Source organism: Plecotus auritus (assembly GCF_963455305.1).
Source record: "Plecotus auritus genome assembly, chromosome: 7".
NCBI classification, from domain to species: Eukaryota; Metazoa; Chordata; class Mammalia; order Chiroptera; family Vespertilionidae; genus Plecotus; species Plecotus auritus.
Window position 1 is genome coordinate 110,867,946 of NC_137774.1, and position 23,752 is coordinate 110,891,697.

The 23,752-nt window shown below is 40.9% G+C and overlaps 1 protein-coding gene and 1 pseudogene across 2 annotated transcripts in view; one reads left to right on the plus strand and one right to left on the minus strand.

The window, feature by feature from the left end:
* The window catches only part of MAN2A1 (mannosidase alpha class 2A member 1), a 162,441-nt gene extending 138,812 nt beyond the window's left edge, over positions 1-23,629 (minus strand). The window contains exons 1-2 of the mRNA XM_080678363.1: positions 22,494-23,629; positions 208-462 (exon numbers count right to left, since the gene is read on the minus strand). Coding sequence (XP_080534489.1) covers positions 208-462; positions 22,494-22,628 — 390 coding nt within the window. The 5' untranslated portion in view covers positions 22,629-23,629. The remainder of the gene's footprint in view (positions 1-207; positions 463-22,493) is intronic.
* Positions 12,798-13,053, plus strand: LOC308254483 (small ribosomal subunit protein eS27-like; annotated as a pseudogene). Its single transcript has one exon. The product of its transcript is annotated as a small ribosomal subunit protein eS27-like (transcript).
* Positions 23,630-23,752: the final 123 nt, after the last annotated feature.

Genomic DNA, 23,752 nt, shown 5'->3' on the forward strand with positions numbered 1-23,752 from the left:
TTCACAAAGTATAAAATAAAAATGAAAAATTAGAAGCACAGAATTACTGAATTTTATCACTAAAAAAGAATATTAATGATTTTGTAATTAATCAAATCACAGAAACTACTATCCAGAGAATTTAAGTAACGTACTAAGAACAGATACCAGATCAAATCTAAAAAAGCAAAAACAAACCCAGTTATTATTAACAAATGTATACATTACCTGCACATCTGCATTCTGACTTCCGCTTTGTGAAGCAAATAGACAGTCTTCAGGGTCAACTGTGAGCGACTTTTTTGATGGCAGAGAAGGTGAGCCAGCACGTTGGCTGAAATTGCCTTGTGAACTTTTTGGCCCATCCTCCACAGACTCACTCAAATTGATGACTGAATCTCTAATATTTGAGATGATCTCATTATTCTCAGCTAGCAAACGCTCCAAATGGTCTATTTTTTCTTGCAACATTGAGAGCTGGCCCTACAATAAAAAAGAAAGAGGCAGCTATATGAAACTCTAACATAGCTCTGAGACACCCATGTTTTGTTTTGGTTTTTTTTTTAAGTTATGTGCCTGCTCAAGAGGGCAGCCACTCATCCTTCACTTTCCACTTTTAGAAGTGGGATCATAGAAAACATTAACAGCTGGATGGATGAAATACAAATTTACAACAGAAAATCTTCTCCATAGCTGAAATCTTTGTCTAACCATATTTTAAAAAGAGCAACAAAAGGACAAAAAATATTTGGGGATATATTTTCTATTACCCCACACTCAGCCCTAAAATATCTTTTGGTCTCTAAAATCACTAAGTACAATAACGTATTATATTCAGGTATAAAATTTTAAATTTAACTATAAATTATTCTAGTTATTCCCAAAGGTTAAAAAGTGACCTTTAAACCTGAAAACAATCATTTCATCTCAATCAGTAACACTAGTGGACAATCCTAAATAAGAGCTATGATCTACAGAAAAATCAATTAGTCAACTGTTAATTTAGCCATAAGCTTGAAAAAAAAAAAAAACTGACATGAACTATCCCCCCTCCCCCAAGTAACCACACATTATTAAGTCATTTAGACCGGTTATACTACATTGTATGACTTTAGGTTTTTAATTGATCCTCACATTAATTATAGAGGCTTGCTCTCTCTATAACATAAACCTTGCTATATAGAGTAACACCTCAGCTTATGAGAGCAAGGACAATCTCTGTCTTGCTCACTTCTATTCCAAGGGTTCCAAATACAGAGTAGATAGTTATAAATTTGCCAAATGGCCCTCATATTTCTGGAAAGCAACTATAATTCTTTAGTGAACACCCACTGTGCCAGGTATAATGCTACATGCTGGGAAGGCAGGAATGCATAAGATATGAGTCCCTATCTAAACACACACACAAGGTGACACTGTAACTAGAAATAGCCTACCCTTTACCCCCAAAAGTCCACATAAGAGTTCAATAAATTAACTATATGGATAGTGAGCAAACAACTCTAGATACCAAGAAACAAAAATTCTATCACAGTACAAGTAACAGAAAGACAGAAAGGTGGAAAGGAAAAGAGAAAAGGAGCTAAAACACTTAAATGTCCAAAAATGAAGGACTGATCAATATCTAATATCACAGAACAGTTTTCAGGGACTGAAAAATTAGGCATATAATTTTTAAATAAAAATATATGAGAAGGTACTTTCAGGAGATACAGTGGAGAAAAAGCAGTTTTAAAATAGTATGTATGAATAAAATAGTATATATGACATGATGATTCCCCTTTTGAAAAATAATACATATGGAAGGCCATAACTGAGATGGTAAAACTGGTTATGAGCATTTATATTCTTTTTTTAAAAATGTTTTTGATTTTAGAAAGAAAGTAAGGGAAGGGAAAGAGAGAAACATCAATTGCCTGCCTCCTGCACACCTCCTACTGGGAATTGAGTCCATAACCCAGGCATGTGCCCTGGCAGGGAATAGAACTGGCGAACTCTCAGGGCAAGGGATGATGCTCAACCAACTGAGCCACACCAGTTAGGCTTCCTTTTTTGTCTTGTTATTAACAGTTGTTGCTTTTGTAATAGGGAGGCTGAGAGAAACAAGGTTTTTACTCCCAGGTTACTAGCCAGCTCAACAAGGGAGAGGAGAAGTCAACAGGCTGCTGTCTACCAAAAGAAGGCCTTTTCAGCAAACTGTGAAAACTGACAGAAGTCTGAAGGCACAAGGAAAGACATTTTAGAATAAGAAAAAAAAAAAGTAGCCAAAATTAGAAGCAAATCAGTAGCAAATTACCTTGGGAGGTAAGTAGGAGAGATAACACTGGAGATGAATACTCAAAGCCCTGACGTACAAGAAACAAGGAGCACAAGACAGACATGTACCTCCTCAGCTTCAAAGATGCTCTCATAAGCCTCTCTACTTAATAGAGACAGAAATAGCCCCACACACATCAAAACTGCAGTCCTTTAAGATATCTGTCATCTCTAGGTGGGGTGGCATGTCTCCACAAGGTAGAACTCTGAAGCCTGTTCATCAGCGTATACAGAAGCAGGAAGTGCAACATTTTAGCACAGAACTCATCCTGCAAGACAAGTCCCTAGTGAAAAGCAAGACAGAGAATATAGATCAGTTCGTGACTAGAAATGGCAAAGCAAAGGAAACCTGATGATCAGTACATTACTAGTTCAGGGTTCAAAGAAAAACTAGTTGAACAATATAGACTCCAGATCAGCAAAGCTGTTGAGCAGTGTTATATATACTACAAGCCCCTTTTTATAAGCACACATCAATGTTGGTTGAGCGTTTCTCCGAAGAAAGGCCATAGAGGACTCTTGGCATAACCCAAAGTTCACCCAAAGAAGCTAAAAATATCTGAGAGACAGGTACAGAGCTGACTAATCTGCATCTATTTTCCAAAACAGACATACTATCAAAGGCTATCTGAAATAAGGGAAAAACTTTTCTTCACTCATTTATCACACCACCACAGACTGTGGCTTTTTGAAATCACTCCTGATGAACTGAATATTTTCAATGTTGAAGATGCAAGTCTACTTAAGTGATGCTTGCAATTTCTACCACAGCAGGTAACAACAGTAAATCAAGTTCTTCTGATTGCAAGCAGAATTAGAACACAATGATTTGTTCTGCCTGTAGTAAAGCTACACATCTCCATAAAATGAAGACTTAGCTTAGTCTAAAATATCACCCCAGTAATATTGTTATAAGTATATACGGTGACAGATGGTTACTAGACTTGTGGTGATCACTTTGTAAGGTTTATAAATGTTAAATCACTATGCTGTATACCTGAAACTAATATAATATGATGTCAACTATAATTCAAAATAAATTTTTGAAAATGTTAAAGGGAAAAAGACATTTATTCCAATGAAAATTAAAAGTTGTGCTGGAGAGGCTAAAAAATAAATACTACCATCCTAGAGTTTTGAAAGATGCCACATGTTTTATCAGACACTTAATAGTGTATAAAAGAATATATGAGCACCGACTTTCTCCAAATCTTCCTGTATTTTCAGAAAAAGATAATTCTGGAGCTATGCACACAGCAAAGCTGCCTTTAGCTCAACAAGCACACACCGAGAAAGAACTGGGCTCCTTCCTGGTCCCATAACCCATGGAAGAGAGTATTATTCAAAATAAACATTATAGGAGATGGATGTTTCATGAAAAAGGACCCTGCAAGCACTAAAGATGATTTCAATATCATTGTTGCTTTAAAGATACAATCAATGATTAGTACCTGGAATACTGTACTGAATGAAGTTCATGGAGAAAACTGTGGTCTAGGGATATGTCAGCATAGTGGTTTAATTGAAATTATTTTTTAAACTATATTACACAGTGGAATAAAGTCTCCCTCCAAATAGCTGAAATTTTTGAAATACACACACTTCATAAGCAAATTCTGTACAAGACAGAGTAGTATGACCTTAAAAGGATATGCTCATAGTCTAAATTAAAGTAATAGAAATCATAAGTAATGTCTCATATGATGACAAGTCAAAGAGTACCAATGGTGATATTGAAAAAGACAATTTTCTATAGTACAAAAAAATTACTTATGAGAAAACCACTTTATTTTTTGATTTGCTAATCAGTTCTATAGGGAGGCCATGGTGTTGCACTGTTGAGGAGTGGGGAAGGAGATCATGGTATTTGATTTTTTTCTGCTTTCTGTGAGAGAAAAACTGAACCAAAAAAAATCACTAATATCAAAGACTTTTGAGACAGAAAATTTAGAGCCTACTACAAGGCAAAATAGGATCAGGAGCCACTAAGCCCTCTGAACAAAATCAATCAATGTGCATCTACAAATTATCTGAAAAAAGTCTTATGTAATTATTTGCCCCTCAGTAAGACATGAGTTGTGGGATTGGATCACTGTGATCAATGAGGCATGCTGAATCTGCACACCTTCTTCTTCCTTCCTGTTACAATGAAAAAACATGTGCCTTCTCCTCTCCCCACTTCAAAGGCCAACACTGCTGGTGAGCTCCAACCCCATCTCTCTCAATTGCTCAAAGGCTATATTCTTGTGGTTAAACTCTCAACACTGCTTCATCAAAGTCCCCTTCTAAAAGCAAGTCATTCTCAATAATATAACATGTGTTTTAGGTCAAACTATAGGAAACTGACATTCTTGTAAGTCAAAAGTAGTCAAATGTCACCAATTTCTTTTGGTTCAACTTAACATCTTATCCCATCTTAAAAAAAAAAAAAAAAAAAAAAGTCAAATTCCAGTGCTTTTCTTAGCCGTATATTCCCTTCCATGGCCCTATCCCCTTCATGGACATACAGGGGTTCTCAACAGTCTACACTCATTATCCCCCTCCCTTCCTTACAAACTCCCACTCACTCACTTGCCCATTCCAATCAGTATCTGCCCACAACTCCACTAAAACTGCTCTTGAAAAGTATCCAAAGGCTTCCATGTTGCCAAGCCTGATGAGCAAACAGTCTTCACCTTATTCATCATCGAAAGGAGCATTTGGCACTCCTCCTTCCTAGAAACTGTTTCTTCATTGGCTCCCAGCACAACATACTCTTGGTTTTCCTCCTGCCAACTGTTTATCAATCTCCCTCTCTCCTCAGTATCTAAATTGTGGCATTCCAAGGTTAGCCCTTGAGCTCTCTGCCTTCTCTATACTATCATAAATTATCTCATCTACTCTATGGCTTAAATTCCTTATTTTTTGTATTGATGTTTCCCACATTTATATCTTGATCTGAAACCTCTTCTCTGAAGAAAAAAGGAAGGAAGGAAGGAAGGAAGGAAGGAAGGAAGGAAGGAAGGAAGGAAGGAAGGGAGGGAGAGAGAAAGGAAAGGAAAGGAAAGGAAAGGAAAGGAAAGGAAAGGAAAGGAAAGGAAAGGAAAGGAAAGGAAAGGAAAGGAAAGGAAAGGAAAGGAAAGGAAAGGAAAGGAAAGGAAAGGAAAGGAAAGGAAAGGAAAGGAAAGGAAAGGAAAGGAAAGGAAAGGAAAGGAAAGGAAAGGAAAGGAAAGGGAGACCCATCTATCCAAATGACTGACTTCTCAACCTGGGTTTCACACTTAAGTCCAAAAGACATCTTCATACAAAAAAGCCTTCTATAGTCTTTAATCTCCACCTTGTTGGTTACGCACTCCCAAAATTTTGGTGGCATAACTGATTCTCCCTCCCTAACCCTGCTCACACATTCAACCCTGCTCACACATCCTACATGCTCTTTTCACCTTATCTCCAGAACTGGAGGCACAGTGCACGAAATTCGTGCACTGGGGGGGGGGGGGGTCCCTCAGCCCAGCCTGCACCCTCTCCAATCTGGGACATCCCTCCCCTGCTGGCCTGGTAACCCCCAACTGCCCTCCCCTGCCGGCCCAGTAGCCCCTAACTGCTCTCCCCTGTTGGCCCAGTCACCCCAACTGCCCTCCCCTGCAGGCCTGGTCCTCCCCAACTGCCCTCCCCTGCATACCTGGTGCCCCCCAACTGCCTTCCCCTGCTGGTCTGGTCACCCCTAACTGCCCTCCCCTGCAGGCCTGGTCCCCCCCAACTGCTCTCCCCTGCTGGCAATCTTTGACCACATGGGGGCGGCCATCTTGTGCGAGTGCATGAGAATCAATTTGCATATCACCTCTTTATTATATAGGATACTTACTGAATCAATTAACCTCCCTCCCTCTCAAATGCCACCACACTGGTCCAAGCCACAGACATTCTCTTCTAGCCTAGTAAAGCAATCTCTTAACTGATTCCTCATGTCCACATCTTTTAACCATGTCCTAATAAGATTCAATACCTTTCTTACATTCCAGTGTTCATTTATCGATATATTGAAAATACCTTGCACCACAATCAATAAGGACCTGCATATCTATCATTCTATCCTTTGCTTTTTTGTCCTCCCCAACTTAGCTTCACACTAAGATAATTCTAATTCAGCTCCTCCCCATCCCATCTCAATATCTTGGAACATATTCTCTATACAGTGCTTCAACTCTCCCTCAAATGTCCGCTCTGCATAACCTTCCCCAGCTATCTTATCTAAAATAGATAGGTCTCTCACATGTTACACTCTATGTCAACTTATTTTTTGTTTCTTCCACAGAATTTTTATCAATTTTATTCAGGTTATTGCTTCCCCATGTCCATCACTAATGAATCTCTATGTTGGGAACAGGAACCATAGCTGTTATATTCATTATTGTACCCTAATGCCTAGCACAATAACTGGTGCAAAATAGGATTGCAAAATATAGAAATGAGCAAAAGCACGCTTACAGTTGTATGTGTATTAGAGTTCATTCTTATATTATTACATAGTAATTATTATATTTTCCATATGAACTATTGTAAAACTGCTTTTGCCCACCCCTGTATTTATTGAGGGGGAAAAGTTAAAAACTGTGTGACTTTTTTTCTATGGAAGTATTAAATGTCATTTTTGGGCACATAAACCTACACCAAAAATAACACAAATAAAAATAACACTAACTGCCCCTGGCCAGGTAGCTCAGTTGGTTAGCGCATCACTCCAATATGCCAAAGTTACAGATTCAATCTCTAGTCAGGACACATACAAGAAGCAACCAATGAATGCATAAATAAGTGGAATAACAAAATCCATGTCTCTCTCTCTTCCTGTCTCTAAAATCAAGAAATAAAAAGTTAAAATTTTAAATAAAGATAAAAATAACATTTTTTAAAGAAAGGGGGGAAAAAGAATCTTCACTGTAACCCAAAAAGAAAAATGGAAGTCCTAAATAATAGGGTGATCTTCATGACAGTTTAAGAAATGACAGAAACTGATCCATTCCTGGCCACAGGTGACAATCATGACCTCGTGAGTAGGGTAAAATATGTGGCTCCTTTTCTTGGGAAAAGATTATGGATTCTGTATAGTCCACATTCACTACCATCAGTAAACAATGGGCTACAATTGATACAGGGGAAAGAGACACTTAGGAAAAAGAAACTGTAGATGACTCTAGAATCCTTCATACCATGCTAGTGATATAAGTAAGATCTTCATTCAATCAAATCTAGTTTCTAGTTAAGAAAACTAGAGGAAATGTTATTACACATTTACTATAACCACCAATGGCAGTATTAAAAAGAAACAAAACCTTACCATAATGTGTGTGTGGGTATGTATCTGAAACTCCAAATTTCTAACATCTTTTATTTTTACCCTCTTCAAATCTAATTTTGTTAGAGTCAGCCACATCAAGATTTTTCTGGACTTTGATTCTATCACTGAATGTGCCATGCCCACCATGTAGCAAATGTGGTGAAGTGAGCAGGGTACAACAGGAACCATCAGAATCATATGAAAGGCTGGTCATTATTACAAATTCCAGGAATCCATCCTGAAATCTCAGTAAGGGCCCCAGCCAAGAGAATAACTTCACTAAAATGGCAGCTTCCGTCCTCCCACAAAGATAAAACAATTAGTTATTCATGAACAAAAACAGTTCTGGAAGATCTCTTACAAAACTTTAATAACAGTTAAACAACAAAATCTGAGAATGACCACACACACAAAAAGAAGACAGCTTCATTTTGCCTGCATCATCCCATCCCTCAAGCTAGTACTGCTCAACACCAAAGGGAACTCCCCAGCTATAAAGAGTCCCCTTTGCTGGGAAAGAAGAATGGGTAAGTGACCAGCTTCCCCAGCCTTCACCGCACAAAGAGACATATAGAGACAGCTCAGAACAAGGAAGAAAAGCAATAGCTACCAACAGCAGCCACATAGAAAGAGCAACACTGGTTCACAGTGACCTGCTCTACAAACAAACCCTGCTTTCACCACCAAATAAGGTCCAACCCAAAAGTCAGCACAACTGCCATGAAAGCTCTACAGATTTCACCAGTTTTCAGCCCACATCTATTGGCATTCACTAATGCCAGCCACCTATATTCCACCTTACTCCCTCCCCACCCTCTCTGGAGACAAGGAACCACACCAGCAGGCCTCTGAAGCTGCAAGAATCCAAGACACCAGTCTTAACTTCCACAGTTGACCCCCACTGCCATGGGGCTAGCTGTGCACTTATATACCATGGACCTGACCCCTGTCATCAGTCTCCACTTTCTACGTATGCTCACGAAGACTATGCAGCCATGGGAGAGCATACCTATAGCTAAGGTCCCACAGTTGCTTGTGGCCCCAGATGAAGCCCTATCTTGTCACTGGCCTGCACTAGCACACACCTGCAGCTAGACCCTCCAGCCATGCACCTGCACACCCCCAGCCTAATCCCTGTCATTAGTATCCACTACCGTGTACTCATGTGAGACTGAGCAATCACTGTAGTGCACATCAACAAGTGCCCCTGCAACCACCAGTGCTTCCACAGTTGTCCCCAGCCCAGGTTGCCTGCCTTGTCTCCCACTACTTACATGTATGTTTACAACCAGCCCCTGCCTCTACAGAGGACCTTAGCAGCTAACCCCCAGAGCTGAATGTGTGCACACTACCTGTTCTAGCCACCAGAGCTGTCTGGCCTTCATCCCTAGCCAATGGACCTGGAGGTGCCACTGAGGACCCTTGCAGTCACTGCACACACTCTGCAACACTTGCCAAGGACCACACAGTTATCAATGCTGTGGAGGCCTGCGGACTGAGTCAAAAAAACCCCACACCACCCCCAAAACTGGTACAGTAACGCATCCCTGCACTGGGTGCCCTGCAGGCTAGACACAGCATGCTCCAGCATCCCTCACCCACAGGTGAAAAGCTTCCTGAAGTCTGGTTCACAAAGTTTAAGCCGTTGTATGTTGTGATTTATTACAGCAATAGAAAATTAATACACCTGGCAGAGTTGAACAAATATAAAGCTTAGGAAGTATCCTTACACTTAGAGTCCCTGTCAGAGGAAGCTGCCCAAGTCCCCATGCAAAGTGGAGAGCTGTGAGTCTGAGGAGCTAGGACCCTAGGCATTGGAGCAATGGAGGCTGAGACCATGCCACTTTATACGCTGTTTCCCCAGGGGCATATTTTGTTCTAACAAGGCTATAGAATAAAGGAGGCAGGAAAAAACTTTATGGTTAAAAATATTTTTCAGAGAAAGAAACACCAACATCTCCATTTTGAACAGTTTGGGGGCTAATAAATAAAAAGTGTATTTAGCTGTTCTGGAGCTATGGTAGGGCAAGTGGAATAAAAGGCTACTGAAGTTGGCCAGGTAAACACCTTGGTGCCTTGGGCCAGGATGGTAGAGGTGGAGGATGTGAAAGCATTTGACATTGATGAACTAGGAAAGGAGAGGGCAAGAAAAATGGCCTTTTTCTTGCTAAGGCAACTGGGAAGATGATAGGTGGCATTTTAGGAAAATAAATGCTGGGGAAGGAGCAGAGTGAGAGGCAAAGGTTCTGTTCTGGAACTACTAGATAGTTAAGTGGTGTTAGGAGCTAGATATACAAGTCTGAAAATCAGGAAAATATATAAACTTGAGTGGCCAGTATAAACATGAATTTAAAGCAGTGGGAATGAATGGCATTACCTAGGAGAGAGTGCACAGAGCTGCTTTTAATAATTGTAAAAGGCTCACCAGGCGATTCTCACACATCTGCAGTTAAGAACCACTGCATTAAAGCTAAATATAGGGACTGTGATTTGGTAAAAGAGCAGATGCTTTCCACTAGGGGTTTTCACCATTAGTGCAGTAGTTCTAAGTCAGATGCTATTCAACTATATACAGGAAAATCCTGCTTTTCAGTTAGATCTCAAGCACTTAACAAGAAAGTATTTTAGTTTGATATGACAGAATGACAAGTAAACTCTCAAGTGACCACTCTACCCCTTAAGATGTGTAGTGTTGATGCCAAAAAGAGTGCAAACTGGGGCTGTGGCCACAGTTAGGTATCTAACTCTACTTCTGCATCAAGAATGCACAAATCACAGTTTCAAATGACTTTTTAATAATATTTTCCAGACCCAGGGCTTATCATGCCTGAATCTCTTCCAAGGTATTATCTTTAAAATGCCACTTGTTTATTCAAAGAAATAAATGCCCTCACTATGTGAACATAAAGAATACTTTATATAATACCTTGCTAAAACACAAGCGCAATGCACTCTTTGCCCTGGCAAATCATATTCATAATCCCACACATGCCTAGATGTGATAGTAAGAGAGACTGGAGATGCAGGATACAGGTATATGACATGAGTTCCTGCACTGGGGTTGTGAAGGGAAGAGCTGGGACTTGCAGCTCACCATCCCTTGCCCCCGTGGGGTACTCAAAGGACTCATGGCTGCACCTGGGTAAACCACTCTGCAGCTGCCAGAATCACTATAGAAGATGCTCAACCCACACCTAAAATATCAACAGGCCATTCAGGTTTTCCCCACATTTGTAATCCCACCCTCTCACCACCTCCAAAAGCATAGTCATGATTCCAGTTGCTGGCTCTTTCTTCTGCTCCTGGACACAGCTCCATCTCTACCCTGTGAGCTTCCAGATGTATATTTAAATTAAAACCCTATGAACTAGCCCAATGCAGCAGCACAGAAACCACCACCTGTTGAGGCAACATTTTAGGCACCAAGCTGCTATATAAATGAGATTCTGCCAAACAGGTATCTTTTTAATAACTATTATTAGAAGGACCTGTAAATAGGGCAAAATGTTTGAATTATGAAATATTTTCATAGAATGCAGCATTATACTAAGAAAATTAAGTGTTCTCTAATAGAATATTTTTCTTTAATTCAATACTTCTCAAACTGTTCTATGGAACATTATTTTCTTTATACTTTTTGCCAAAAAAAGAAAAGGTTTTTTTAAACCACTGATTTTCCTCCAAATGTATTTTTACTGTATTTCTCTTCTGAGATAATATGTCAACAGTATATTTTACCCAAGACTACTCGTGGAAGTTTATGAGATGTACTTTTATACCGCAACAATTCCCAGGGAACCACAGTCATACTGTCATATGTCATCTGACCAATGATTGCTGGTCTATGTTGGTAATCTTTCTTATATTTTTTGACATATGCCTGTCTTTTTATAGAGGTGTTATTATGCACTATCCATTTATACTCTCTAAACTCCCATGGATAAATGGCACATACTGTATTTTAGGACCTGCTGTTAAATAAAATAAATGCAACTGACATGTCTAAGATGGTTTTTCATACAGAAATAGTTTTGGGGAGCCTCTGAAAAACGGAGTTGTATTAAGTAGATTAGCTTATTTATAGCAACCATTTCCTCAATAAGCTCCTTCTACCCCTTTCTAAATTCTGAATTTCCTAACTAACCCTTTACAAGCACCAAGGATTCTATAGTTTTACAAGTCCTTCCCTACTGACTTTTCTTTATAAAAATTCATCTGAAGCAATTGTTCTCCAGGGGTAAGGTGGGACCTGGTAAATACCATAGAAGCAACAATGCAATCGTAAGGCACAATACAATATATAAAATTACAATAATAGCAAACGTCTAAATGTCATATCATCAGACTCAAAGAAGAGTTAAGGATATAAATTTCTTGGGTTCTTAAATCTCTTTATTCTTCTTCTTTTAAGAAATTATTGGTTAGATCTTCTCCATAAAAGTCACAAGAAATATCTTGAATCTCCAGTGTTGTCCTCAATTGGCCCTACAATTTTCAAGAGGTGGCCTGGGTACAAACACAGTTCTTACCTTCTTCAGTTTGTGGGGGGTCAGCAACCAATCAAAGAGTAGGGGCTCTTCTTCACCATAAACAAGAAGCAATTGGATTTCTGGTATTCTAGGAAATCTGTCTTCAGAATAACCTTGAACTTTGAGGTCCTTACTTGGGGTATTACCTTTTAATATTTAATTAAATATCTATCCTTCTCTCTCTCTCTCTCTCTCTCTCTCTCTCTCTCTCACACACACACACACACACACACACACACACACACACAAAGAATTTTCTTAAGCCTAGAAAAAAATGATTTCCTATTGAAATGCTTCTTGGAAATCTTTCCTTATGATAGATTTATCTTTTCTTAAGTGTGCTGATCAATGATCTGGCTTCTGACAATTTGAATACAAGCTGCTTAATTTTATTAACATCTGCTACACAATAATCTCAATATAAGAAGTGGAGCTCTTGGCTATAAGAAATGTACTTGGCTCTCTGCTCTCTTCTCACAAAGCATAGTCCTGAGTGAGCTCATTCACTCTCATATACTGATGACTACCAGATCAGCATCTCTCTTCCCCGATCTCTCACTCTGGCATTCCAGCCCACTTGGCTATTTCTACTAACATCCACATCATCAGAAATGAAACTGAAGTCTTTCCGGCAGTGACGACCTCCCCACAACAATATGCCTCTCACTAAGGATTCCTCCATCCTTCTCCAGAAGAGGAGAAGAGGAAACACACAAAGAAGTGCCTGGTGCAGAGCCCCAATTCCTACTTCATGGATGTAAAATGGCCAGGATGCTATAAATCACCACCGTCTTTAACCATGCACAAACGATAGTTTTGTGTGTTGGTTGCTCCACTGTACTCTGTCAGTCAACAGGAGGAAAAGCAAGACTTACAGAAGGATGCTCCTTCAGAAGGAAGCAGCACTATTAAAAGCACCTCAAATCAATATGAGCAGGAAACCATTCCAACAAACACATGTTGGGTACAAAAAAACAAACAAAAAAAAACAACAACAAACAACTGAACTTGGCTTCCAAACCAGCTTATCTTTCAAACTATCCCTTTCTGCAAACAGTACAGGCAATCTCCTAATACCCCAAAGGAAAAAGGTGGAAGAAATTTTTGACTCAAACCAACCCTTTATCAAATCTATTAGAAAGTCTTGCTGCTTCTTTTTACAGAATGTTGCCACATATTTCCTCTTCCTCTTGACTCTAGCCAATTCAGTACTAATATAGGGATTTACTGCCTTCTGTCTATACAACCTCAAACAGATTCTCAGCTCCTTACTGCTTCTGAGTCTTCCTACACACTGCTACCAGAATAATCTAGATTGAATATTCTCTTAGCTCTCTTCCAGGTCTAAAATTTTCTATGAAATTAATTTTCCAGCCCTGCTTTTCTCAAGCAGCTTTCTGGTATACTTAGTAACTTCAAATGGTTCACTTCTATCTAACTCATAACTCTTCAGACTGGTTCTCAGGGTAATTCACAATCAGATCCCAAACTACCTACCCCGTTTTCCCAAATACTCTTTAACAGGCAACAAAGATTCCAAGTCAATCTCCACACTTCTTGTGATTCAGGATTCCTTCATGACTCCAAGCCTTTGAAAGCATTGTATTCACATTCAGAATGTTCTTTCTCCCTTCAAAGTCGTACCCAATCAGAAAAGCCTAGCTTCTTTCCCATGTCCTTTGGTCAGCTTGGCCTGGGCCATAACCATAACTTTGTTGCTTCTAAATTCCCTTTAAAACCTTTGCCCTTATATCAAAAGTATTAATTAATCCCTGGCTAGTGTTTCTCAGTGGTTGGAGCATCCCCTTGTGCACCAAAGGACAGTGGGCTCAATTCCCAATCAAGGGCACATACCTGGGTTGTAGGTTCAATCCCTGATCTGGGGCCAGGGATGGTGCAGGAGGCAACCAATTAATGTGTTTCTCTCACTTCGATTCTTTCTCCCCCTCCTTCACTTCCTTCCACTCTCTCTAAAAACCAACTGAAAAATATCCTTGGGTGAGGATTAACAAAAACAAAAACAAAAAAAAAAGGATATGAATTGAAGATCACAGTCTTATTTTTTGGTCCTGTATAACCAGAACCTACAACAGTGCCTGATACATAATAGGTAAACCTCCGTTCATAAATATGTGTTCATTGGTAATTGACATTTACTGAGCATTTACTATATGCCTATAGTCACTGTTTTAACTTCTTTAACTCTTAGTGAACCATTAAATGACACTTAACTGACTCTTATTGTTTCACAAATGGCAGTTATATCTCCTCAAATAACCAAGAAGCCTTTTCAAAGCAAGTAATGTATCTAGTATGTCTATCGTAATCTCCATAGCACTGAACACATAGGAAGTTTTCAAATATATGCTGGGTACAGTACAAGAGAAGGGCCACTGAATTACAATGTTTTTGGTATGCTATGACTGGTTCTGAAATCTGGAGCAAATTTCTGAAGTCCAGTTTACATGTCTCAGTGTCCTTATCTGAAAAGCCAAAGACTAAATTACCAGACCGGGAAGCACCTTCCCTACTCTAAAATTCTATGTCTGATTTTTTTCATATTACCACTTTTCTGGGGTTCTGGTGACTATTAAAAAGAATGACTACCTCACTGGGTTCTAAAAATGCAAATTCAGGACTTTTTTTGTGTAGAAAATAATTCTGAGAATGATTGATACTCTCAGGCTTCCATCCTCTAATGCTCCACAGGATTTAAAAAAAAAAAAAAACTACCACAAAGGCATGACCCAAAAATTCCACATTTCTCCACATCTTTGGTATGAAACAACAGAGGGGAACTGCTCAAAGGACATCTTTAGCCCCAAAGTACAGCCTCATTCTGAAGAAGAGCTTCCCACCACAAAACTGAACACTAACTGTGCTAGAGGAAAGGTGTTTAAAAGAAAAAAAAAAAATCAGCAAATTCCCAGGATCCCCAGACTCCTGATTCAGAACAATGAGCTCACTGGTGGAAATGAACACATTCTGGGGCCTGCTCTGCCTTGGAAAAAGAATTTAATTTCTCTGGACTTCTTAAGGCACCTACCTGAAAAGAAAGCCAGTGGGGAAACTCATTTACATGTGAAAAATGCACAAATGCATACATTTAAAAATGGGAAAAATATACTTAAAAGTTGTAACACCACTCAATAAGAAGAATTACACCCACTTTGTTCATACTAACTCTACAGCAAATTAATGATGACAGCGAAATCTCTGTGGACAAAAAGGGGATGGTGGCCTCTGCCTCAAGGAATGAAGAAAGTCACACATTATCTTTAAGAAGCATGAAGAAGGATTAAAATGAGCAGAAATTAATTACTCGTTGGTAAGTAGGATAGCAGTCCAGTTCCCTTTCAGACATCCTTGTAGTTCTCTGCCTCCAAGCTGAGCAGCCCTCAGGGTTCCAGAGAAGACTGCCAAATTCTGGTCCAGATCTTTGGTTTATGAGGAAGATAACTAGACCCCGGCTCTCATTCTATAGCTTACTAATAATCCCAGTAGTCAGATTAGGTTCACAATTCAGCCTATCTGTAAATTATTATAAATCCAAATATTATAAAGTTATGGTTTTCAATCTTGAGACTCGATTAATCTTGTATAGTTCATGCCCTAGAACCCTGTATCCCAGAGCAATCCTGCAGTGAGAAACCTTCAGGTGATAGGAAGAAAACAAATTAAATATGTCAAACATGTCTGTAATTCAGCATGAAAGTTCTCTGAGTATACCTAGAAATGTATGAACATGTAGATAACACTAGTTTTAAACCACACTCTCAAAAAAACAAACTAAATTTGACGAATGCTTATATAACAACCAGTTTATGAGAATTTTATTTATTTTTAATTAACCTACCTCTACTTCAAAGTCAAACCACACTACAAGCCTCCTATGTTAATAACAGAGAAATACAGTTTAAACCAATAATTAGAGAATTATTTTCTGTAAAGGGCCATTTTAAAAATATTTTTGCCTTTGTGGGCCACCTGACCTTATAGCACAATTCATAGAAAAATGAGTTGTGGATATGATATGAAATATTTAACCATTTAAAAACATAAAAAGCATTCTTACCTTGTGGCCCTACAAAAGCAGGTGGCAGTTTAGATTTGGCAGCTGGCTTAGGCAGAGTTTAAGACCAGAGGCCTTGGAGACAAAAGGGAAGGAAGGAAGATATTTGCCAAGAACTTCGTTCTTTTCCTAACCCTATCTCCATCCCCCTTTCTTTAAAGAAGGCTACTTAGAACAAAATAAAATGAATAGAGAGAGTCTCCATATACTTTATTTTCCACTTTCCCTGCTTTTTCTCAAGAAAGGATACAAAATGCAGTAACCAGAATTATTAGAATTAACATAAATAAAACAATGATTCATTGAAAAAAGGAAATAGCTTGCTAAGAAAATTTTAGATATCTCCAATTATTTTTTCATATAATTTTCATACTACCTTGTTACTAATCAATATATCTTATTTTCCTGTGCTAAAAGGTAGAGGAAATACAACCTGAACTACTGCCAATCTCTAATTCAGCTTGCAGAAAGTCAAAGATGATCTAACTACCATCACCTTTTCTCCATAATGCTTTTCTCAGAATAAATATATCCAATTCTTAAAAAATTAAATTTCATTATAATAATCTTCCATTTTTTCCTTAAATTGCATATGAACATAATCTACCCTTATATTTTCTGTAACATATTGCAATTTAGAACTCCAAAAATGTAAGTGAATTTTAGGCATCCAGACAAAGGATACATTCAATCATCCAAATATGCTAGATATCTTTTTGAGTATTAAAATTAAACCTTTTGATCACTCCTTCCTAAAACGCAAAATGCTAACAAAGAGCAGTGTATAAAGAACAGGCTTTTGGCTAGACTGCAGCCAAACTGGTTTTCAACAGGGTTGATTTTTGCTCCATAGGACATTCAACAATGTCTGGGGACGTTTTTGGTTGCTACACCTGAGGGAAAGGAGAGAAAAAGGTGTTTCTGGCATATTTTGAGTAGAGACCAGGGATGCTGCTACAACACATAGGACAGCCCCACACACCAAAATGTTACAATAGCAATGATGATGTAAGGCAGCCAAAGATAGAATTTGTACAATTTTAAGCTGAAGTGCTTCAAGGTTGATATTTTCTTTAGAAAACAGCATGTTAAAGTTAAAAATTTAACGTAAAATATTTATTGGGTTGGTGTGGCTCAGTGGTTGAACGTAAGTAAGCCCATGCACTGAAGGGTCACAGATTTGATTCCAGGTCAAGGGCTCTTACCTGGGTTGCAGGTTTGCTCCCTACCCCAGTTGGGGCAGGTGCAGGAGGCAACCAATGTGTCTCTCTCACATGGGTATTTCTCTCTACCTATCTCCACCTCCCTCTCTCCCTCCTCCCTCTCTCCCTCTCCCTCTCTCTCTCTCTCTCTCTCAAAACAATGGAAAAAATATCCTCAGGTGAGGAGTAACAAAATAAAAAAACTAATGGATAACTACTATATGCTTGTTGGCATAAAAGTACTAATAACATTAAAGCATCTCACAGAAAAAACTATGTTATGACCTCAAGAAACTGAGCTCATTTAAAGCAAAGGATTTACTTCCTCCTATCATAAGGCAAATTTAGCAATACTCAAACACTAGGTTTGAACTCCATTTCAATACAATTAACCCTCACACTTATATGATCCTAAGCATGATTTTAACCTTAAAATTAGCAGCATGGCTTGCAATCTGTTACTGAAAGAGAAACCCCTTTTAGCTAAAATAGTCTGCTTCCTCTTGACAACTATGAAAAAAAGCAAAATTCACTCTTTTAGAGTCCCTCCTCCCCTCCTTAGTTCTTTATGTACTGGAAAAGCAGATACTACTATGAACTTGACCACCAAGACAGGAGGGGTCAAAATGCAATGACTTTATGATCCAGCAACCAGAGATCATGTACAGCTGCTGAATATCCTCCCATTTTCTTAAAGATCTCTATGGAAGGGAGGGAACAACAAGCAAAAACAGACTGTTGGACTAAAAAAAAAAAGCTAATAATTAAGCAGGGGATCAGAAGCAGTTACTGAACTACTCCTTCTAGGAAAATCTCAATACTTATGCCATCTGTCAAAAAAGGCCAAAGTTTTAACAGCCATCACAAAAAGCAATAGCTGACTCAAAGTGAAAACAACAAATAAAATTGGTAATTTTAGTCAATGTTTTTTCCACAACCCAGAAATCCATTAATGCTAATGAGTAACAGAAAATCCCCTGCAAAACAGGATTGCAACATCCCCAAAAAAACGGACTTGTTTAGGCCCTGACAGCAGTGCTGATCTGGGAACAACACATTCAATTCAATTTATGAAATAATAAACTGAAACCTTCAGACCAGATACAGTCACGAGTGTTTGTCCCCAGGGTGTATAGGAAGTTAGTTGAGTGTTAGTGAAATGTGCTGGGCAGGTGGAGTCCCACAGGATTGTTGGACACAGGAAGGGGTAGAGGACACCAGCCTCACCACAGGCTTTCAAGTTCTTGCATTCCTCCTAAAAGTCTGGTTGCTACCACTGTCAAAGTTTCACCCCTTCCCAAAAGTCACAGATCTCAAACATTATACCCCCAAAAATGAAACAAGCTCCCATATACATGCCTGCCCAAATACGAGCAACAAGCAGTTTAGATAGAGTGCACTGGAGTGTGAAGAAGCAGGGAAGATCATGTTTTTCTATGTATCATTAAAGATTCACAAATTTCTTAAAGCAAGATAAACAACTGGAGAATGGAGGTAAAATTTTATTAAACATCATCTATGTTGGACTCTTTAAAAAGTACTAGAGATGTAAAGCGTGTAAGCTTATTTTTATATGTGTACTATACTTTTACAATAAAAGTTAAAAAACCAAAAGGCATAGTAGTCCCCACTTTCCAGTTTCTTTCAATTGAATACTTATGTAAAGACATTCTCACTTTATAAATGTTACCTGGGTACAATAATAAAGTCTTAAACTTCATTTTCATATTTCCCATCAGTCCTAAAAGTTAATATTAATCCCTATGGTCCTATGATATACTCGTTATTTAAAGATGGATCATTTGTTATACAAAACCTGGCTCATTAATTTAATTCTCCAGATCCAAAGAACAGACATCATATTATACATACAGTTGATCCTAAGTAACTTGAGAAATATGCTTGTAAGAAGTGATAAAGCATTTCAGAAAGACCTTGACAATGTTTCTTCTTCCTAGCTGCTGGAATTCTTACATTACCTCAAAACATCATCTTCAGGGCATTAGGCCCTTGCCAGCCTTTCATTCAGAGTTGAATTTTTATTAATTTTTCTAGCTGAGATTTATTAACCCTGAAATATATATATGCTAAAAAGACAGGCCACCTGTTGCCTCCAGGCCTCAAAGAAATTCCTCCCAGGAGCACGGGGAAAGCCTTCCAAAGACTATCTTAGAGGCAGGCAGCTGCTCTACGGTGGGAGAAACTAAAGCACCCTGAGTTGGGCCCACTTTTGCCCCAGAGTCTGGTCAAGTGGTGGGAAACACAGAGTTGTGGGAGGAAGGAAGGAGTGAAAGCCAGAATAACAGCAAAATAGATTGCTCTTAATCTAGGATGGTTTTAAAACATATCTTGTAAAATGGACTATATGTCTTCCTGAAGGTTCCATATTAACTGAAAGAAACTAAAATAGACAAATCAGAGGAGTTCAATCCCTTCTAGATAAATCATTCCACCTGCATCAACGACATATAGTGACTTCCTACCTTGGCTCTAATATAACTAAGGAATTCTGTAGCCAACCATAGCAAAGTGCTATGATACACTGCAACCTAAGTTTTGCTGTTTGGTGTTCTCATCAAATTAAGGTTAACATGACAGTAGTAGTAAAAAAAATGAGTAAATAAAAAATCAAGTCAAATGCTGGATGCTAGGCTACATAATGATTTTCATTACAATGTTTAGCTCTGAAGAGAGCTAGAAGACATTCTGGGGGAGTTATAAATCTTAAGCATTAAGTGTTTCAGTAAAAGGAGCATATTCATTAGGGCTTCATAATAAAACTTATATTTAAAACAATAAGTCATAAGCTAAGGTGAAACATGTTCTCTGGCTTCTCCATCAGGTCTTTCACAAGTAGGCTGGGGCCTAACAGTAGATAAAAGATTACTAAGAGGCAGTACAGCTAGCAGCTGACAGCATAGACCCCCAAAGGCCACTGATTCAAATCTCAGCTTTTAGCTGTGTGACTTTGGACAAGTTCATCTCCCTGTGCCTCAATTTCCTTACCTACTGGGTGATGATTGTGGAAATAGAGTTTATCATGGAAGACTGATATCAGACACATGAATTAGGCTTACAGCAGGTTTATACTGTCCACCTGCTTGGGGATTTAGTGGCTCTCCGAAACTAAATCAGCAAAGAGTGCCTTCTTCCTGCACAGAAATTCAGTACTGAAAACCTGAGAAGCATACCCTTAAATACAAAAAGCTCCACCTACCAAACCCTCTCCTCTTGCACACAAAACAGAAAACACACAGGGCCTTCTCTTCTAGCAGCCAGTCACTTTCCATGAAATGCTTTACACTCTAAGCAGAAATTCAGCCCCTTGACAAGGACTAGGGCTGTATATTAAAATATTGGATTAACTTTGCCTGAGATGTCCCAGTAACTGAATGAGTGATTCACTTCTTCAGCAACAGTAAAATGTCAAGGTTGTCAACTGCAGCCCCAGATGTTTGCATAAATCATTTCCAAGTGATCATCAAACTAAACCCCAAATACCTTATTCAAGATAACACTTTAAGTTAAATATATCAGTTTCTATGATTTTTCCTGTAATGAAGAAAATTTTGAAAATAATGTTACTGGGGGTAGGGGTGGGGAGGAATTACAGTAAAATGAGCCCCAAAATTATTAAACAGAATATTAAACAAGGCCTAAAATTCCTCCTTTTGCTCTTGCTTCACAGGGTGTATCCTTTTTAAAACTTTTTTCCAATCTTAACAAGCATTAAACAAACTCTAAACTCAAGATTTAAAGATATCCCATGTTATATATCTCACTATATTTTTCCCTATCAGACTACTGTACTTAGAACAGAAGCTTTAAAATTTTTTGATACATGTTTATAACAAGATTTTCACTACCTCACACCTGCAAAATACTCTGAGTGTTCGAAACCGATGGTAGCATCCACATGGAGGTCTCGTTTCACTTCTATAATAATTCAGGTAAAGTCAGTAGTTTAATTTCAAATAAAGTCAAGCCTTTTGCCCTAACATATCAAGAGAACAAATGACAAGGAGATTCTTTGGTCCTTTAAATTGTTTCTCTCTCTCTCTCTCTCTCTCTCTCTCTCTCTCTCTCTCTCACACACACACACACACACACACACACACACACACACATCAACTTGCTCTTCTACGTTTCTCTATCACTTAGTCAAGTAGTTGTCAGATCCGTTTGTCAGTTTTGAGTTTCTCAGGTTCATTCATTACAGGGGATACTACACAATACCCTGTTCAGCTAAAACTTCCTTAGTGTACTGGTCATTGGCAATTAACTAGAAATGAAAATACACGCGTCGCGGCATCCTTCCAAATAGAACTGTCTTGTCTCCGTTTGCTTATTCTTAGCAACTTTAAATAAGAGACTGAAGAAGTGTCGTTTTCCCCATTCGTTTGACAATTCGACCACTGGGCACAGGGCTGAGCGCCCCACAGCTTCCGGCTGGAGTATAACACGCGCTTCCCCACTAGGCTCCCACGTCTGCTCCAAACCAACCCGATGTAATAACTGAAGAATGACGACACTAAAATCAACCCTGCAGATTCCCATCTAAGAGGGCTGCAACACCAAATAAACTTTCGTTTATTTCTAGTGGGGTAAAAACGCCTCGCAGATGGGGTCTGTTTGATCCATTTCCGCGACTGGATGCGCGCTTGGGGCCTGTGCAGCTTAACCCTGTGTGGGCCGAGGGGCTGCCCCAAAGCGGGAAGACGACGCTGCGCCAGCGAGGGAGCGCCTCCCGCCGCGCCCGTTCTCCAGGGAGCAGGTGCCCGAGGCCAGCCTAACAGGCCAGAGTGCGAGTACAGGAACCGGGCCACTTCCCCTGAGCGAGATCCCGCCAGGGCACGCCGCCCAGCACTTTGTTAACTCGGCGCGGCCGGGGAGAGCAGGCTCTCCGCCATCCCAACGCGGCAAAGACGGGCTGGAGGAGTCTTCCTCCAGTTCGGGCTCGCCCAGCCTCGGGGTGGGGGGAGGGTGGTCCTCCGTGAGAGGGAGAGGGCCAGGGGCAGCGGGTAACTACGCCCCCCTCTCCTGCCTACCATCCGGAACTCAGCACCCCCGGTGCTTACCTGGGGGAAGGAGCCCTCGCGGCGCTGGCCCTTGGGGTAGTCTAAGTGACCCCGGTCCAGCATCAGGTAGAGCGAGAATATCACCACACAGAAGATCGCGCTGCCGAACACGGTGAACTGGCGGCTTAACTTCATTTTCCCCGATAGAATCGGGGCCAGGACACTGTCTTCACCCAAAGGAGCCGGACTGTGGACTCTAGGAAGCGGCCGCCGGAGGTTCCCCACTTCCCAGCTGTGCTCTCCTCGCTTTCTATTGCGGATGCAGGTCCCAACCACGCTCTGCACCTTCTCTCCGGCGCTATCACGCGCCCTCGGCCTTTGCCCCGGCCCACCTCCCTCCCTGGGCGTCGCTCCCCACGCGGGACCCGCCTACAGTCCGTAAAGGGCCCGGAAAACTTAGTCTCGAGCTCAGTGCCGGCACCCGGCAGGCCGAGCGGGGCAGGCGTTGGAGAGGTCGCTGCTCGGACTTCCTGCCTCCGCCGCCCGACCGAGTCCGCAGGAAAAGTTTTCTCCACAAAGGGCAGGCGTGTCCTCCTCACCCAGAAGGTGTGGGTTCGGCAGCTCCGGGGCCGATGGCGCGGAGCTGGATCCCACGAGCCGAGGGGTAAAAATTCGGGTCGGGAGGAGCCTGGCCCCACAACTTAGCACCGGGACAACCGGTCCCGCCTCCGCGGCACCGCCCCCGCCGCCCTACACTGAGCCCCTTCCTGCTGCAGCTGCCGCCGCAGCTGAGGTCTGGTCGGGAAGCAACCGGGGTGAGAGGACGCAAGAATCGGGCAGGAGTTGCCCCCCAACGGGCGCCCACCCGCCTGCCTATCCCGCCCCCCGCCGCCCCTTCCTCTCCGCTCCCCAACTAGGGCTGCGATGAGAGGGCGTAGGGGGCGGGCAGCGGCGGCGGTGGCGCGCGGAGGAGGAAAAGGAGAGCAAGGAGAGGACTATCCCTGGAGAGAAGCCCGCTCCAGCTGCAGCCGCAAGTCCCCTCCTTCCTTCCCGCTCTGCAAACGTGGAGATGGCGGCAGTAACTGCGAAAGGAAGCGCTGGTTTTCCAGCGCCACTCGGCGTTCCTAACCGCCCGCCACTAGCACAGGAGACGACGGCGGCGCGGCTGCCGCTGGGTCAATAGGCGCCCGCTGCCCGAGAGCTGGAGCGACGGCTGGCCCCGCCCCTCACCGACGCGCCGGGATGAGGAGGCGGGGCCAACAGCGTCCAATCACAGCGCGCCTCCCGCCGGGCCCGCCCCGCGTCTGCCGCCCGGCGCC